We start from the raw sequence: 20,838 nt of genomic DNA, 5'->3' as shown, positions 1-20,838 counted from the left end.
ATATAGCTCGCAACAAATTTAAAGGATTTGAGATAGTATGAATAATTTTGGTCCACAAGTACATATACTGTTGGTATCTTCTCATATTATGATGGGTATTTATATCATTACTTTATTTATTAAACATTGCCCTAAATTTGAAATGTAGAGTTCAATTGGCATCTAATGTGAAATTAAGACCTTTTTTGCACACATAAATAAATACGATACTTTATATCGATTCACTTACGGTACCCTCACAATAGAACTACAAATTAGTGGTATTAAAATGAGATTTAGTTATATTACCCAGAGTCGACTCCGGAGTCCGGAGTCGAAGTCGAGCTGATGAAAAATGCTGGAGTCGAGCCAATTTTGCCAGCCCTGCTCACGACAATAGTTTTTTCAGTGTAAATTTGATTTCAAACTATTTTTCTAATATGCTAAGACGTCAAAACACCATTTATATTTTTCTAAAAAATACTATATAATTTGAAATTTATTATTAAAAGTGATTTGCAATTTTTTCCTTGAGAAACAGGCGTGTAATAAACGTATGGATGCACCCTAAAAAAAAATCGCTTCTTTAACATATGTTCCAAACATATTTTGCAGGAAGCACATATATTATTGGATACTGCCGAAACATTAATATGTTAGTTTTATGTGAACATATTATATTATATTTGAGCCCAAAAATATTATGTGCTTGGAAGAATTTTTCCCAAAGACGATTGTGCTCATTCCCTAACATACTCGTTATTTTCACTTCCACGAAATATTTTAATTCTTGGCACCTTTTTCTGTAATACAAATAATGTTGAAGAAATTATTCACTTTTAAAAATTTTTTAAATTTTACCTTTCGCCTGCACGGAGAATCGAACCGAGTACCATACAGTTTGTAAGCCAACACACTATCCACTGGGCTACGTAGCTCTCATGGTCACCAACAGATAATTATCGTTATAAGTTACATTTATATAGCATAGTTTGCAGCGCCCACGAGCCCATGCAAACATAACATTATTTAACAGAAACATACATTTGTTTGCCACGTGGAGCAGTGGTTAGCATGTCTGCCTTGCATGCAAAGGGTCGTGGGTTCAATCCCTGCTCCGACCGAACACTTTTTTTGTTTTTTTTTTTTTTTTAATTTACACATTTATATTTATACAATATTAAAAAAAAACATTAAACATTAAAAACATTTTCTATCTCACAAACTAATTGATTTACAGACGTCAAATTTTGACACGAATCATTTGAAGGTTGGTACTATATAAAATAATATGCATTTAATACTAGCGATCTAGCGCCATCTATGTGTCAGACCGGGGACTTATCAGCCAACTTGTTAAACTACACTGAAAAAAGCATGTTCGGTTCCAAAGATTTTGTGTTTTTGGTATTGATTCCGAGCCAAAGAAGCGGAGCATTGAAATAGGAAAACATTTAAGACACAATTCTCATTTAAATTTAAGTTTTGCGTACTTGATTCTAGGAAACAAATTTTCATTTAATAATTTCTTCAGTCTTTTTCTTCATTTTCTATCAAAGTCCAAAAAAAAACTTGTTAAGGTGTGTATTAAGTTCGAGTTTAGCCGCTAAAATATTCATTTTTTCAGGATTACTTTTTTTTAATAATCCATTTTAAGGAATACAAACTTTGTGAAAATTTGCTTTGGGATATTCCCCATCAAGTTATAATGAAATCTACAACAAACATGTATAATTTTATGGCTTTTTTAGTTTTCACTTTAGTGAAAAAATGATGATTTTAGCGGCTAAACTCGAACTTAATACCAACCTTTAATTACAAAATAAATTTCGAACTTCGGACTCGGCTATAAGTAGAAGTTATCATTTGTTTCAAGTCAAAAATTCTTAAAAATAAAGTGTTGAAAAAGTCTCCAATTTTTAAACGCTTTTCAGCTTTGTAGCCAAGATGCAAAAAGTTAAAAAAATTCGTTAATTTTGAAGACTTCCTCAGAAGTATTAAAGCCACGTTGACCATAGTAGAACGAAATTTTCTTTCATGTTAGGATACCTAATTTTAAGTCGAATCACTTAGTTGCCCAGTGTGACAGTACCGTTATACTACATAATTCCTATAATGCCAAAATAAAAACCTTTGTAAAAAAGTTTTTGTTCCAAAGGTTTACGATGTTCTTGACGTATGGTAACGAAATTTTCTTTGTGACAAAAAAAAAACGTTTTGGAATGGCATGCTAACCATTGCACTACGGTGCCTCCTGTATTAAACCTCTCATATACTCCTACCTTGGTATATGGTACACACAAATAAAATTACGAAAAAATCTTTGTGTATTGTACACCTTGCCACTCTTCTCCCCAAAAAAACAATCTTAACAATAAAAGATAATTCCGTTGGTCTAAAATTGCCTTGCGTGTACGTATTAAAATCTGAAGTACGTATTGCAATACTGTATGAGATACAAGTTTGAAATAGTTATTACAAATAAAAAAAATATCTTCACTTACCATAACAATTGACATCCAATGAAACTAAGAGTATTACTGCTAAACTTAACCATATTTTGAGGGGGAATGCCTTCACATGATGGCCGATTCTCGAGCAGGCGTGAAAGGACATTTTGTAGAAATATTATTGGTAGTGATTATGGTGGTAGTGTTGGTGGCGGTGATTTGTCGTTGTAATGAAACACATTCGTAAATCAAAAATAAGATTGCATAGAATACTTAAGATTACAATTTAATATCACTTCTATTTCACACATACATTAGGGTAGATTGAACGATTATCTTATATTTGTATTTATTTTAATAAATTTCGCGTGTCGCTTTATTTTTATAAACATGCCGCTTTGGAATATCACAACATTTTGATTAATCTGAAACGAAGAGAGGAGAAGATAAAGAGGAATACTTGAAATCGCTTTGTTATGGAGCAGCTCTTCGTATATTCTACACCATTCCATTCAGTTCCAAAGAGTCTAGTGATTCATAATGTGTTGGGGTTTTGCTGGTTTGAACTAGCCGAATCGTGGTATTGACTTTGTGTTTTTATTTAGCCCATTACTTAGTTTAGTGTTTTTGTTTTGGTCAACGCTAAATTTTTGGTTTTTTTCTTCTCGTTTTGTCGCGAATGTTAATTAATATTCGTTGATGGTCGTCGTGCCGGAATTCGTGACGGACGGATTTGAGAATTTAAAAGAAATAAAATTAAACTCGAATACAATAGAAAAACTAAAGTGAATCGTAGTAGTGCATGAGTATATCTTGTCGTCAGCCGTGTTAATGTTTGAGATTCTTCTTCACATGTTTTGGTGCTATGACAATGTCAAATGGAATGTACATCTGCACGGAAAGGGGCTTTTCGTTCTTCACAGGTTGAGTTATTCACCGAATATTGCGATATGCTTCAAATTGCACAAATTGTTAATGATTTGATTGATATTTACTGAATGCTATTCACCCTTTGCTTTATCTGATATCTCTAATTTGTATACCATCTACCATAGGATGGGGGGTATATTAACTTTGTCATTCCGTTTGTAACACATCGAAATATTGCTCTAAGACCCCATAAAGTATATATATTCTGGGTCGTGGTGAAATTCTGAGTCGATCTGAGCATGTCCGTCCGTCCGTCCGTCCGTCTGTTGAAATCACGCTAACTTCCGAACGAAACAAGCTATCGACTTGAAACTTGGCACAAGTAGTTGTTATTGATGTTGGTCGGATGGTATTGCAAATGGGCCATATCGGTCCACTTTTACGTATAGCCCCCATATAAACGGACCCCAAAATTTGGCTTGCAGACCCTCTAAGAGAAGCAAATTTTATCCGATCCGGCTGAAATTTGGTACATGGTGTTAGTATATGGTCCTTAACAACCATGCAAAAATTGGTCCACATCGGTCCGTAATTATATATAGCCCACATATAAACCGATCCCCAGATTTGGCTTGCGGAGCCTCTAAGAGAAGAAAATTTCATCCGATCCGGCTGAAATTTGGTACATGGTGTTAGTATATTGTCTCTAACAACTATGCAAAAATTGGTCTACATCGGTCAATAATTATATATAGCCCCCATATAAACCGATCCCCCAATTTGGCTTGCGGAGCCTCTAAGAGAAGCAAATTTCATCCGATCCGGCTGAAATTTGGTACATTGTGTTAGTATATGGTCTTTAACAACCATACAAAAATTGGTCCATATCGGTCCATAATTATAAATAGTCCCCATATAAACCGATCCCCAGATTTGGCTTGCGGAGCCTCTAAGAGAAGCAAAGTTCATCCTATCCGGCTGAAATTTGGTACATGGTGTAAGTATATGGTCTCTAATGACCATGCAAAAATTGGTCCACATCGGTGCATAATTATATATAGCTCCATATAAACCGAATCATTCCCCACCAAGTTATAATACAATTTGTCGAAAAAAGTTGTAATGTTATTCTGGTATTACCGATTCGAGTTTTGCCGCTAAAATGAGAAATAATTTTAGTGGCAAAACTCGAACTCAATGTCCACTACTTATTAATAATGAGGAACTAAACATTGTTTTATAGATCTTACTGTTTAATTTTTCACTGTTTTCCAATGTTTTCATTTTACCGTCACAACTCTAAAAAGAGTACACTGAAAAAAATATTGTCGTGAGGCCAAAGATTTCATGTCCTTAGAATAAGAATGCAAATTTAGCTTAGCTCAGAAAACGCATTTCTCGAATATAAAGTTTTTTCCATGTTCAAAAGTCGATAAACTTTTCAATGAAGTCGTGTTGTTCTTATAATTAAGTGATTTGACTTGAAAATGTGTATCATAACATGAAAGAAAGTGTATCATAACATGAAAGATTTGTTGCATTTTTGTATCTTGACTACAAAGCACAAATCGTTAAAAACTAGAACATGTTTTTATTTTTTATTTTAAAGACGTTTTTTACTTGAAACACAGCATAATTTCTACTGGAAGTCTTATTTCTAACGGACTTTTTATTGCATATGAAAAAGATGAAAAAGCGAGAAATTAAAATTTGCTTCATAGAGTCAAATATACAAAACTGACATTTAAAAGAGAATTGTGTCTTAAAAGTATCCTTACTTGAATTCTCCGCTTCATTGGCTCGGAATCAATACCAAAATTGTTAAAGTAGGGACAAAATCTTTGGAACCGGGCATGCTTGGTTTCAGTGTATAGTGCCCTTTCGTTAGTTTTTATGAAGATCCCAAACGTAATATGTTCTAACATATTAACATATATGTCCCAAACACGTTATGCTAGTTTATGAACATTATATGGTTGCACTTAAAATTATTGTGTTTAAAAATTTGAGTTCCAAACATATAATTTTTACACCCGAACATATGAAAAACAGTCTTTTTCGTCGGTGTATGGACTAACTTACAATTGAGAAGACGGTGTTAAAAGTATTATGATACCTTGCCATCGGCAAGTGTTACCGCGACCCAAGTAATTCGTTTGGATGACAGTCTATAGTACAAGTTTCTATGCAATCCATGGTGGAGGGTACATAAGATTCGGCCTGGCCGAACTTACGGCCGTATATACTTGTTTTACTTTAGTCACTTAAAAAATGTTATCTAACTCATATAAATTAAAACAAATAACATGTATTTTCTGCCAATTTTTTCAAAAATTAATGAAGCAGTTTAAGGATATATATAAGGACAGTAAATAACCGTACATTGGTTGTACTTACATACCCAGCAAAAAAATTTGGAAGGTCTTCTAAAGGCACAACTTTAAAAGCACTTCCAGAAGATGCACTCCCAATCAGTGTTGGGCGTTATTCAATACATTTTTATTCAAATAACAAATAACAAATAATTTTTTATTCGTTATTTTTCATTTGGAATTTTTTGAAATCAAATTTCAACTGTTATCTGTTTATTTGTGTCACAAATAATTATAATTATTTCGTTAGTTGTTATTTGTCATACAAATAATAATTTTTTTGAATCGAAAAAAATTAATTGATTATTGAATTCTTCTGATAAAATAATCTTGTTTTGAGGAGCGATAATTGTCTTTATAACTAGAAATGGAACCGGAACCAAGTGAATCTGGTTTTTCCATTTTTAATAGAAAATTCTACAGAATTTTAGAAGACGGAGTAAAGAATATCAGTGCTGTTTGCGTGAAATGTGAGCCTGATTTTGTTAAGATAAAAGGAGAAAAAAATTCAACATCAAACTTCATATCTCACCTTAAGAGGCGACATGGTAAGGATGCGTTTGAAGAGTACCAGATATATTAACGCCTAAAACGTTCTCAAGCGAAGGAGGTAATGAGAAACAAGTGTGCAAGAAACAAACAAGGGAAGCATCTGAGAAAATTTTTTTTTCACATACGTATATTATTTGAAACTTTCAAATAACAATTAAAAAGATAACAAATAAATTGAAGTTATTTGTTAAAAAATAAATTATTTGTTATTCCAAATAAAAACTAAATCGAATTTATTCATTATTTTTTTATTCGTTATTAAGAATAAATTTTGACCAACACTGCTCCCAATGATGTTCTTTATTTTAACTATCCAAGAAGTTCTTTTAATTCAATTTTTTATAACTTGGTTTTTTCATACTTTTAATGGATAATTTTAACTTTTTTGTCTCCAATAGATTAAAAACAGAATAAGAATTCATAAAATGGTACAAATCATTTAAATTTTGTCGACAAAAATGCTAAATCCAATCTGAAAAAAATTTTGAATTTTTGAAAATATTTGAGGTTAAACGTTTCCGACAATCGTTAGAATCCATTAAAAATTATAAAAATTATTTATTTGATAAAATATGACAGAATTTTTTAATTTACATCCAAAACATTGAATTCTGATCACACCTAAAGAAGTGATGCAAATTCAGTGCAACGGCTGTTGAAATGGAGGACTTCCGTCCTATGACAAGCCTATGTTAAATTCATCGCTTCTGCGTCAATTTTGCATCACTTACGGATCCAAAAAGAATATTTTCATTACATTTTTGGCGACTCTTTTTTTGCTGGGTAGGTATATTGGCGGTGACTTTCTATTTTTATACCCTAAACCATTATTTAGAAACTTTGATCAACCGGAAACTGTGTTTAACAAATATATTATTGTTATACGCCTTATTATATCGATGTCTTACATTCCAAAGTACGCTAAGACTAAAAAGTGAATTTTACAGGAAACAAGTTCAAAGTTTGTTTTTTAAAATTTCTCAAAACCCGTATATTTAAGATAGAAATTCCCTTTTTTCGGTCTTAAAATCATATTAAAAAAAATTTTTTTTAGTATGTACGAACTCAAAATAGTGATAGTAGAACATGACTAAAATTACTTAGACCACTTAAGACCGCCCTTTTTTGGATTGGACATTTTTTAAAACTTTAGTCACAGGCTAAGTACAATATTAACCATAACTTTTGATAGAAATGTCCAATAAATTCGAACTTTTGACAGGATGCAATTCACATCAATCCGAAAACAGCGAAAAAAAACAGCGAACTCCATCAAAACATGCTAAGTCGACTTAGCGTACTCTGGAATGAGGGCATCGATATATGCCACCCGTATGTTCGCAATATAGAGGTGGCATTTCTACTACCAGAGAAAGAGTATTATCACCCAAAACATATATGTAAACTATCGGAGCTCATCATAGAGTTTTACCACATGAGTAGAAATTCATAAGCATAAATAAAGTATGTGAATATATAGTCTTCAAAAAAAAAAAAAAATATTATTACTTAACACTAGACTTGCCAGATGGCCGGGATTCGCCTGGATTGTCCCGGACTTTTATCTCGAGGAAGTGGCCCGAATTTATGACAAACGATTCAAGAATTGTTTCGAATCTTTTTATTTGTTTTTAAATAAAGTTTTTTAGCGTCGAAAGAAATATTTGCTTGTCTAAAATGCCGTTCCTCGAAAGCGAAAACTTTTCTTTCAGTGTATCTTTATTTGAAATAGATATATACTAAATTGATCTGTAAAGATGTGATGAGAAAGATTCCTCTTTGCGCTTCGTAATGGACACTGGGGGTAAATTTTTTTTGAAACTTAATTTCCAAAGTTTTATAATCACACCTTGTATTCCGATTATAAAGTTCATTCTATAGTAGGAATCTAGGAATAATTATTTTTATTTACTGTAGACTTAAGTTTTATATATATTTTTTTTTGCATCATTGAAATCATTGAAATTTACATCCAAAACATTGAATTCTGATCACACCTAAAGAAGTGATGCAAATTCAGTGCAACGGCTGTTGAAATGGAGGACTTCCGTCCTATGACAAGCCTATGTTAAATTCATCGCTTCTGCGTCAATTTTGCATCACTTACGGATCCAAAAAGAATATTTTCATTACATTTTTGGCGACGCTTTTTTTGCTGGGTAGGTATATTGGCGGTGACTTTCTATTTTTATACCCTAAACCATTATTTAAAAACTTTGATCAACCGGAAACTGTGTTTAACAAATATATTATTGTTATACGCCTTATTATATCGATGTCTTACATTCCAAAGTACGCTAAGACTAAAAAGTGAATTTTACAGGAAACAAGTTCAAAGTTTGTTTTTTAAAATTTCTCAAAACCCGTATATATAAAATGCCGTTCCTCGAAAGCGAAAACGTTTCTTTCAGTGTATCTTTATTTGAAATAGATATATACTAAATTGATCTGTAAAGATGTGATGAGAAAGATTCCTCTTTGCGCTTCGTAATGGACACTGGGGGTAAATTTTTTTTGAAACTTAATTTCCAAAGTTTTATAATCACACCTTGTATTCCGATTATAAAGTTCATTCTATAGTAGGAATCTAGGAATAATTATTTTTATTTACTGTAGACTTAAGTTTTATATATAATTTTTTTTGCATCATTGAATTCTGTGTCATTTTTCATTGTAAGCCTTATGTGACGAATTAATCCCATTTTCGAACACTGATTCTGGATCATAATTCATTTGTCCTCTTAATTACAAATTTTGCTCCCCTTAGGAAATTTAAAAACAAAAACCAGTCAACATTCACATTGAACACGGTAACATGGTAAATTGCAAACGTAATACTTAGTAATTGCGAACATTCCTATGTGGTCTTGCTTACAATATACCAAGCAAGCATAATAGGATTACGCTTTTTTTGTTATTTGAGCATTTTTATCAAATCACTGAATATTTATTCAACTTCTATTATACCAAATGTTTGCGAAAGTTGTATAACTTTCGTATTTGGTAGAAAGTGAGTATTTAGATTGAATTATATGCTCGTCTAGAAAATGGGCCATTAATTGCACATTCATTATCCCTCCTGCTCAAAGGCAAACAACGAAAGCAAAATCTAACATTCGAAGTTTCCAAGTCATTTAAATATGAAAACGAAAATAATGAATTCATTAAGACAAGATCGCCATAATATGATAGAGTAATACACCCAGAAAAAAGTGCATTCTAAACTAAAAGAAAAAATGTTCATCAATTTATTTTAGCCATTTTATTTCCATTAATGTAAATTCTTGTGTGAAATAATAAAATTTACTTGTTTCAGTAAAAAAATCCTAAACTTTAGGAATAGTTCATTAACTAGAATAAGGCATGGAATTTTGCTTATACTATTTTCTTCGCTGGGTATAAGAATTTACTACTGAAAAAGAAAATTTTATTCACTGATAACAAAGCATTCGTAAAAATAAACAAAAATCGAACTAAACCCAAGTTTCCTCAAATTTAGTAAAAATTCCTATAAAATGATAATTCTGACTTCTTTTATTATAGAAAGCTTATCATACATACGAATAACACTTGGCATAGAAAAATATTTTAGTTCATTCGTACTAAGAAGTATTCAATCCTTTCAAAACTTAAGGAAACACACTTGTTAGATTATAGGAAATTTCCCTATATTTCTTTTATCTGCCTTTTATCGATACCTGTAATCGATGAAATTGATATGTTTGCGCGTTGGTTGTTTTTTAGTTGGAATCGTGTTGTTATGAATTACGGATAGTTAAACAATAATTTAGTAAAATAACATAATGAACACCAAATAAAATATATAAAATATTTGTTTTTGTTTTTTTTTTAATTAGAGAGAAAATACCAGAAGAATACGGGTAACAATTAATAATAATTAATTCGTCTTCAATTATCAGGTTATATTCAGTGACGCTAACCTTTTGTGAAAGAAATTGGTTTATGATTTTTTGTATTTGTAGGTATTGAAATTGTAAAAGGAGGACAAAATCGTTAGGCAGCAACTTATTAAAAGTGAAAGGTACAAGAAGAAGAATATTGCGCTTTACAGTTGATAACATTACATGGAAATTGGAAATAGTGGAATAATAAACTAATATTTCAAGGCCAGTCGATGCTGTTGATTTTAAATAAGTATACTACTAAAACATGTATTTTATAGAAGAAAAAATTGCTTATATAAATAAATAAATATTATTTGAAAACGAAGGTAAGCAGTTCTCATTTTGAAGTAAACAGTTTACCACAAATATGTAAGATTTGTCCAAATGAATGAAAAAAGTTCAATAAAATCAATCCATATATATATATATATATATATATATATATATATATATATATATATATATATATATATATATATATATATATATATATATATATATATATATATATATATATATATATATATATATATATTAAATATAGGAAAATGTTAACTAATATATGGAATGCATATTAATTGCATTCCATGGAAATTGGAAATAGTGGAATAATAAACTAATATTTCAAGGCCAGTCGATGCTGTTGATTTTAAATAAGTATACTAATAAAACATGTATTTTATAGAAGAAAAAATTGCTTATATAAATAAATAAATATTATTTGAAAACGAAGGTAAGCAGTTCTCATTTTGAAGTAAACAGTTTACCACAAATATGTAAGATTTGTCCAAATGAATGAAAAAAGTTCAATAAAATCAATCCATATATATATATATATATATATATATATATATATATATATATATATATATATATATATATATATATATATATATATATATATATATATATATATATATATATATATATATATATATATATATATATATATATATATATATATATATATATATATATATATATATATATATATATATATATATATATATATATATATATATATATATATATATATATATATATATATATATATATATATATTAAATATAGGAAAATGTTAACTAATATATGGAATGCATATTAAAGGGTGACACGGTCAAAATTTGGTCAAGGGAAAATGCGTGTAAATCGCTGAAATCGTTTATTTAAAAAATCACATTAAATTTCTTTTTCAAGTTCAATTAGTATAATATTCAGTTAGTCTTTCGCTTTTCCAAATCCGAATTGCCGGGCCTCACGCTTGACACCTGCCACCAGATTTTGTACAGCCACCTTGTCCACCTTCTTCGCCGCAGAAAGCCAGTTTTCCTTGAACTGCTGCTCGTCCTTAGCAGTTTTTTGGTCTTCTTTAGGTTCCGCTTGACAATAGCCCAGTATTTCTCAATTGGGCGGAGCTCTGGCGTGTTGGGAGGGTTCTTGTCCTTGGGAACCACCTGCACGTTGTTGGCGGCGCAACACTCCATGGCCTTTTTACCGTAATGGCAAGATGCCAAATACGGCCAAAACAGTACGGAAGAACCGTGTTTCTTCAGGAAAGGCAGCAGACGTTTATTCAAACACTCTTTCACGTAAATTTCTTGGTTGACAGTCCCGGAAGCTATGAAAATGCTGCTTTTCAAGCCACAGGTACAGATGGCTTGCCAAAGCAGATATTTCTTTGCGAACTTTGACAGCTTTATGTGCTTGAAAATATCTGCTATCTTTCCCCTTCCTTTTGCCGTATAAAACTCCTGTCCCGGAAGCTGCTTGTAGTCGGCTTTGACGTAGGTTTCGTCGTCCATTACCACACAGTCAAACTTCGTTAGCATCGTCGTGTACAGCCTCCGGGATCGCGCTTTGGCCGTCGTAGTTTGTTTATCATCGCGATTTGGAGTCACTACCTTCTTGTAAGTCGATAGTTCGGCTCGTTTTTTTGGCTCGATGCACGGTTGTAGACGATACACCCAGCTTATTTGCGGCATCTCGGAGAGAGATGTTAGGGTTTCGCTTGAAACTACTCTCTTTGTCGTCTCAACGGCTTCCGGTTTTCGATTTCCCCCCGATCCAGACTTCCTGGCTGTCGACAAACGTTCCCCAAATACTTTAATTACATTTGTAACGGTTGATTTGGCAACTTTTAGCGATTTTGCCAGCTTTGCGTGTGAGTAGCTCGGATTTTCGCGATGCGCGAGCAAAATTTTGATACGCTGCTCTTCTTGCTTGGACGGCATTCTGACAACTGAAGAGTGGATTCCAAAATCAAAATAGGAGCAACATTCTACACACACACCTTCAAAATGAGGGGTGTTCAGGTTTTTCAAATGCAAAATTGAAAGAAATACGTCAAGTTTATATTGATCAAATTTTGACCGTATCACCCTTTACCTAATTTCAACGAAAATCACATCGTTCGAAGAAATAAAAATGTGTTTGGAACTATACGAAGTTCAACTTTCTTCGCAATGAGTTCATTTTAACTAACAGAAGGGCTACTTTTTTCTGGGTGTATGTGCTTAAAAATTTTGTAATTATTGAAGTAAATGTATTTAAATCTATACAGGTCTCTACGAACGAAAACCTATATAAAAAGTTAAATTGACATAATTTATATTGTACCATAAACTTGATCATCAAAATATATATATCAGGTGTTATACGTATCTATTTTTGTGAAATGGGAATTAATGTCGACTGCTGAAGTTTTTTAAAGATAATTTGTATATATTTTTTAGCGATGCAATTTTAATTTACTACCATGCATTTTGTGTATGACAATTTAAGCAACTATTTATTATTTCTCCTCAAAACATCAACTTCTCCATCCATGTCTGCCTGTTTCGTTTGGGAGAAATGAAAAAATACTGTTTGTGTATATTTGCACACCGCTGTTCGAAAAGTCCATAGAGACATCTCTAACTCCAACAAATACCGTTTAAAGACAAAACAAAAACACAGTCATAGTTTCTTCCCATCTGAATTAGATAGAAATGTATGATGCTTTGTGCTACCTGTGTAAACTTGAAGTTGAAAGTGTTTGGCCTTCTTTGTTCTCTAGTTTTTGTTGTTACTGCTGGACACTTTTGCCAAAGGCTAAATTTGTATTTTAACTTCATTAACCATTCTTTCTTGTGTTGACACCCACTCTTACTATTCGTTTTGTGTTACTCTATAACACTTCTTTCCGCAACAAGTTTAACTTATGCTATTTTCTCTTTTTTTGCGGCTCTCACACTCTCTCTCTGTCTCACTCTTGTTGTTGGAATCTTTCAAGCCATGTTATTCCATTGCTTCATATTTTCTTTCTTAATTATTTTCTATACATTAGCGTTTTGTGTATTTTTTTGGAGCAACATATAATTTTGCATGGTTTCATTTTATGTTTTTTTTAGAAATTATACAATTTTCGGTTAATATTATTTATTTTTTGCTCTATTAAGAGGGATAACTATTTCACATGTTGACCGTTGTTTGAAGAGTTGGGGAATTCAAAGGTGGCGATACTATTGTTTTTGCTAAACGGGCTCGATCAGCAACTATCAAAATCCGTATATAACATAAAATTATCCGGAGTTGCCAGATGATTGGTCTATTACAAGTACAAGGGACTAGTGTCTCGACAAGGGCAAAAGGAACAAAATATTCGGAAAACAATTACTTGTTTGGAAACGAAATTTGAAGCAGAGTCAACACGGAACCATTCGTTCGTCTGAAATAAATTTAAAATGACTTATGATATAGGTGCAGAGAGACTCAAAGTTTTGTCGTGCACCCATTTTTACGCTTTACTATCAAACACGCAACTACACCGGAAAAAATCATGCCCGGTTCCAAAGATATTGTCTTTACATTAACAATTTTGGTATTGATTCCGAGTCAAAGAAGCGGAGAATTCAAGTAAGGATATTTTTAGGACACAATTCTCTTTCTCTTTGGGTTTTGTGTACTTGATTGTAGGAAGCAAATTTTAATTGTTCGTTTTTTCAACTTTTTTCTTCATATGCTATCAAAGTCCTTTAAAAATAATTTAACGACAATTTTGGTATTGATTCCGAGTCAAAGAAGCGGAGAATTCAAGTAAGGATATTTTTAGGACACAATTCTCTTTTAAATTTGGGTTTTGTGTACTTGATTGTAGGAAGCAAATTTTAATTGTTCGTTTTTTCAACTTTTTTCTTCATATGCTATCAAAGTCCTTTAAAAACAATTTAACGACAACTTTATTTTCCAAATGCAGACTCGACTTCCAGTAGAAATTATGCTATGTTTCAAGTAAAAAACGTCTTTGAAATAAAGTGCTGAAAAACATGTCCTATTTTTAAACGATTTTTTGCTTTGTAGTCAAGATGCTAAAAGACAACAAATTCAACGACAATTTCATTAATTTTAAAGAATTTTTCTGGATTATTAAAGCCAAGTTGACCTTAGCCCAAAAAAATTTTCTTTCATGTTATGATACCCATTTTTACATCAAATCATTTAATTATAAGGACAATACGACTTCACTAAAAAGTTTATCGACTTTTGGACAAGGAAAACAATGTTATATTACAGAAATGTGTCTTCAATTCTAAGCAAAATCTGCATTCGTATTGTTTTCGTGATAGCAATGAGATATTATTGCCGATTCGCTCAGGTTCAGTTTATTAATGTTCTGTATTTTTTTAACACATCGAAATATCGATTTATGATCATATTAATACAGAATAATATTCTTGGCCTGGGTGAAATTGTAAGATCTAACGATATTCGCCCATTTGTCCACTACATCCTTCAATAATGAAGTTTTCGCCCGAAAATTTGGCAAATCAAGTTCGAAAAGGAGCTATATCTGTCTAGGTTTAATATATGTTGATGCTACTTTTATCCAATTATTCTGAAATGGGAGTTATTTTCAAAAGAAAATAAACTTAGTTTATATGGATCAATGTTTGGAGCGCTCTGTCAATATAACTCTAAACAGAAAAAACATGCCCGGCTCCAAAGATTTTGTCTTTAACCGAATGATTTTGTTATTGATTCCAAGTCAATGAAGCAGAGAATTATGGTAAGGACACATTTAAGATACAATTCTTTTTTAAGTTTGAGTTTTGGGTACTTGGCTATAGGAAACACATCTCAATCTTTTCGTTTCTTCAGCTTTTTTCTTCATGTGTTGCCAAAGTGTTTTAAAAACGTATTAACGACAACTTAAATTTCCAAATTTCAGACTCGACTTCAATTAGAAATTATGCTATTTTTCAAGAAAAAACGACATTAAAATAATCTATCGAAAAACATATCCTATTATGGAATGGTTTTTGCTTTGTAGCCAAGATACAAAAAGTCAATAAATTTAAAGGCAGTTTCATGAAGTTTGAAAAATTTTCAAAGAAGATGCGCCTATCTTGAACTTCGTATGGCGTGTCTTTATACTTTTGAAAGTTTGAACTCCAATTTTTTTTTCTTCCAACTACAAACTTTTCTTTAACAAGTGATAAATATAATAATAAAAACATTTATTAGACAATATTTTTGAATTTGTCGAAAAAGATTTGCTTATTTTTGTTATCTCGGCGTTTGTAATACAGTTTAGTTAAAATTTTCTAAAATTAATCTAAATTGTTCTTCCAGGTTGGTTCACTATTTTTTGAGTGACATAGCCAGATCTCTTGATTTGACTTCTTGACTGACTTGCCGAAATTAATGTTGGACTTATAAAGGACATTAAATATCATTAGTATTGGTCTTTATTTATATATAACCCCATATATACAATTTAGATCCATACACTCAAAAAAAAGTGAACTCTCTATTTCACTAAAGCCATATTAACTTTATATTAGTTCATAGAATCATTATGTTTGGAAAAAGTTTATTTTAGTCAAATAATTTTTTGCGTATGTTAGTTAAATGAACTAAAAAACGGGAAAAAGTTATACCCAAATAAAGCATAAAGATTTCCTAATTTCGTATTTCTTACAAAATAGTTCATTATTTCTTTAAATTTGTAAATTTTACCAAAAATGTGTCCATCATGAACTTCGTATGTCACTAAAGACATTCTTGCAATTTTGAACTCCAAGATTTCTCTTAAAACTACAAAATTTTCTTCAACTACTGAAAAAATTTAGTTATGTCTAATAAATTTTCTTGAATTTGTCGAAAAATATTTACTTATTTTTGCCATATCGGAGTGATGCCAGCGCTTGTAATACCGTTTAGTTAAAATTTTCTAAAAAAGTTCCAAATTTTCTAAAATTAATCGAAAGTTATCTTTCCTGGTGGGTTCACTGTTTTTTCAGTGTAAGCTTCCACTATATAAATCTACAGAATTTACGTGCCGAATCAAAAAATTTAATACTACAAATTTATCTTCGGAAACCCTTTTGAATTAATAGTCTTGAGGTAGCCGTACACAGAAAAAAGCAAACTAGTTTGTAGGAAAAAAAATAACTATCTCTTAAGAAAATTGAAATAAATTGTACTATACTTTTTGGAATACCCACAATCAAGAAAAATCGTAACATTTTTCCGAAAAATCGGTACTTGCATTTTATATAATATTAAAATAAAACATATGTTTTATTAAAAACAAAACAAAAGTACGAAGCTATTGAATTTATTTCATATATACTAACCAATCGCTAAATTTCATCGAAATCGGTTCAGATTTCGTAAAGCCTATAACAACAAAATACAACAAAACCCGTTTTTTATCTGGAATGGTTCAAAGTTGGCACAATGTAGTATATTCCATAATATCAACAAAACAAAAACAAGGAAAATGTAATGTCCTGATGAAGACTTTTGCGCAACAATTTTGGAAATTGCACTCTCTCACATAAGAAAAAATGAACGAAAATTATTATGAACATTTTCTTCTGCTTTATTTCACACGTTTAGCCCATAAAATGTTTGAGACGTACTTGGGATAAGGACAATAAAAAAAATAATAATAGTAATAATAAAAGAAATATGTTATAAGATAAAGATTTTTTTTGCAATAAAAATAAGTTAAATGCAGAATTAGTTTAACTATGGACTTTTTTCTGTGTATGTCCCATCAAATTCTCCTGAAAATTTTCATATTAAATTTATCGCCTGATAGTTCGATTATAAAGACTTTAAATGTCTTCAATTTACTACAGATCCTACATCAAACAATTTTCCACCCTATTTTTTTTAGCAGCAGTCGTCATTAGGATGACCGAATTTTCGGCCATACATGGTTTTCATATAGTATACTGAACATGTTTCTTGTTGTTGTTTATAAACCACACCAAAAAATCTTCTTGAAAATTAACGAATACTTTGTTTTTCAAATTAATTTAATAAGCCTAAAGCATATATGTATATGCATATTTTATTATTAAAAAAATACAAATTCTTTAGCGGATTGTCAACTTATGTAAAACAATTCAATACTGAATGATGTAAAAACAGATAGACAATTAAAAAAAGACAAAATAAAAAAAAAAACAATACAATAAACGTTAGATAAAATTAAAAAAAAATTATCGAAATAAAAATATGGCTTTCTAAATTTTTCGTCATCACTGGTACCGCTGAGTCTATGATCGAGATATAATAAGAATGTGCAAATAAGAGCTGCCAGCAAATTATACTCAATATTATAAGAAATTCATGAAATTCAATTGTGATGTTGGTACAAAAAGGCGAACGTGACTGAAGGAAAGCCATGTTGGCTTAAAACTAGATCTATGGTTATGTTTCATTATACCCAATTCAGAAGATTTATTTATTTATTTATAACCATAATAAAGTTCATCACTGTGGTATCACAATGGATTCAATGGTCTAAGTGAGCCTGATAAATCGGACTACCACCTATACTAACATAACCTAACCTAACCATAATAAATTATGAATATAAAAATGACAGAAGGTAGGGTACTATGTTAACACACCTGAAGAAGTAATGTGATATCGATGCAGCGGATGCTCAAAACGATGACTTCCGCCCAATTATGCACCATTCCAGATAAAAAAGTATATTCACTGCTTTTTTGGTTGCATTGTTTGCTGGGTAGCAACAGATTTACCATATCTTATGCAATATCTGTACATATCAGAAGGTATCGCTCATCATGCATTTTGATATCACCTCTATCCGCTCAGGTTTTTGAAATAAAATTGTATGAAATATGATCTATCGTATTTTAGAACTGGCGCCCGATTTTCACATGATAGTATCCAAACTTTTGAACCGGTCGTCTTCAGATTCGGTTTAAAATATGTGAAGGCATCGTGCAAGCTGGTTTAAATGAAACTCCCATATATATGTGTTAATCAACTACATGTCAATAAAATTCCCATTAGCAACACACAAAGAAACTTTCATTAAAATCCAGCCAACGAAAATTTTTTGATATAACGAAACATAGAAAATTCGTTATAATAACGAAGAATTTCATTGTATTAACGAATTTGTTTCATTGTCTGACTTTTAACGACACATTTCGTTAATATAACGAAACTTTTTCTATTCTTTTGATAATACAGCTCAAAAGTTAAGATATATTTATTTGATTGGTTTAGGGTGTTATTATTGTCGCCTCCTTTCGATTTTAGCTATTTCTTATTTGATTTGCTTTTTAAAACTTTACTACACGCAAAAAAATAATTCTTTCCTCCAAACGAAATTTTAGACAAACAAAGTTCGTTTCTCATTTGCTTTTCGTTGAAAGGAAGTGTATTTGGAAGAAAAGTATATACTTTTTGTGATAAACGTTTATTCTTTTCCAGGATGTAAAAGCAATTTCATAAAGACTAACTCAAAAAAATTTTTTTCTGGTTACTTGCATTTTCCCTCGCATCTTTCACTTCCACAAAGTGTTTTAGTTCTTAACACCTTTTTCTGTAATACAAACAATGTAGAAGAAATTATACGATTTTATAAATTTTTAAGTTTTTTTTACCTTTCGCCTGCACTGAGAATCGAACCGCGGACCATGCAATTTGTAAGGCAGCACACTATCCACTGAGCTACGTAGCTGTTATTGTCATCAATAGCTAATTATCCATATAAGTTATATTAATATAGCATAGCTTGCGGCGCCCACGAGCCGATTAAACAAAGTTTATTTAACAGAAAAATGCATTTAGTTTGGGACCGTGGAGCAGTGGTTGCTACGTCGGACTTGCATGCCAAGGGTCGTGGGTTCGATCCCTGCTTCGACCAAAGTTTTTTTTTTTTTACATATATTCCAGATATGGTCGGAAGATTCCGAAAAAATTTTCAACATTACATTCTACTATATTAAATTTTTACTATGAACTGTAAAATGTGTCTTATTAAAGACCTAAAGTCAGAAAAGAACAGTGTTTGATATAAACGAAATGGACTGTGTTGTTGGTTCAAAAATAACTCTTTTTATTGAAAAAATAAAAATTGTGTAACAAACGAATTTTTTTGGTGATAAAAGTGTATACTTTTCGAAACAATTCAAAAAACTCTAACAAAAGAAAAACGTTTTCGGTACACGTTTTCCAAACGTTTTGTTTTCTTTGCGTGTATGAACAATTTTCGTTTCTTTGGTCCTACTTTAACAAAGGGAGATTATGTTACGTATGATCCATAACAAAACCGTTGATATACACTTTTTATGCAATTTTTGGTAAAAATGTTCTTACGTGTTACATCTACGAAATATACTCAAGTATTAAAACATTAAATTAATGTGGCAGCACCGCGTCGTATGAAAAACTCCAAAACATTTGTACATTCACTTTTCGTTGGTGAGCGAATACGGGTTATCTTCTGGTAATTGTTGTTATTGTATTATTTATTGTCGTTGGTGCAAAGAAGAAATTATTTTCGGGTGAAATTGCTTCTTTTTCCTTCAACTGAACCGCGATCATAAGCGCGACACACATACACACACGGGACGCACCATTCATTCGGTTAGCGAGTTATGAAGCTACACATGACCACGGAGACGGACAAAAACACTAACGGATACACTCGCAACATGCCATTCCACGTCATTATAACAACTTTTGCTCAATAGAAATAATAAAAATAAATGATTTTTTATAATGGATTTGAATTGTGTGGAATTTTTCTTATGCTTTTTTCTTGCTGTGAACTTCTTATGGTTAATTTTTTTTGCTTTTTACTTTGCTTGTTATGGAATAATGAACGAACGAGCGAGCGAACATACCGCAAAGCCCTTGAAGCTGTCGAACGAATAGCTGCTGCCAATAAATGGCTTTGCGTTATTGCTAGCAATTACAAGAATTAAGATTCCGATTTATCTACCGCGAGTTTTAGACTTTGGCAAACGATTTGTATTTGAAAGCTTCATCTTATCCACGGCTTGGTTTCTTCAATAATTAACTGCAAATATTTTGGTTTCATCAAATTACTTTAGCCCCGTTGTGGGGCGACGAACACAACAACCTTAAAGTCTTTATCGTGGGCTATTTATGACTGTGGTCCCTCACATACTCTCTCAATCATTTAGACGATTGTGCGAGATCTTAGTAGCGATGCCTTTGGTTTCTCTTCTCGTAGGTCATCTGCTTTGTTTTGAAGTTTCTTATACTTCTTGTTTCGCTTACTCTTTGAAACAATTCTTTCAATGATAGATATTTACCGCTCCGGATTTACTTATCGAGTCAAGTGGGTGCTGCTTATTATTCTCCCGCTTAGGTCGTCCGCAACCGCTGAAAGTCCGTTAATAACTGAAAATGTTTGCTGGGGGAAAC

General features: G+C 31.4%; 1 protein-coding gene across 5 annotated transcripts in view; it reads right to left on the bottom strand.

The window, feature by feature from the left end:
- The window catches only part of Duox (dual oxidase), a 99,598-nt gene extending 78,760 nt beyond the window's left edge, over positions 1 to 20,838 (bottom strand). Inside the window, exons 1-2 of one of the 5 annotated variants that reach the window (XM_075295283.1) lie at positions 20,727 to 20,838; positions 2,484 to 2,854 (exon numbers count right to left, since the gene is read on the bottom strand). In XM_075295283.1, coding sequence (XP_075151398.1) covers positions 2,484 to 2,595 — 112 coding nt within the window. In that variant the 5' untranslated portion in view covers positions 2,596 to 2,854; positions 20,727 to 20,838. Of the gene's footprint in view, positions 1 to 2,483; positions 2,855 to 13,136; positions 13,314 to 20,247; positions 20,601 to 20,691 lie in introns of those variants that run through there. The other 4 variants (XM_075295282.1, XM_075295284.1, XM_075295285.1 and 1 more) reach the window with 4 other exon arrangements.

The sequence above is a fragment of the Haematobia irritans genome, chromosome 2 (genome assembly GCF_050003625.1).
Source record: "Haematobia irritans isolate KBUSLIRL chromosome 2, ASM5000362v1, whole genome shotgun sequence".
NCBI classification, from domain to species: Eukaryota; Metazoa; Arthropoda; class Insecta; order Diptera; family Muscidae; genus Haematobia; species Haematobia irritans.
This window is presented reverse-complemented; position numbering and strand designations above follow the sequence as displayed.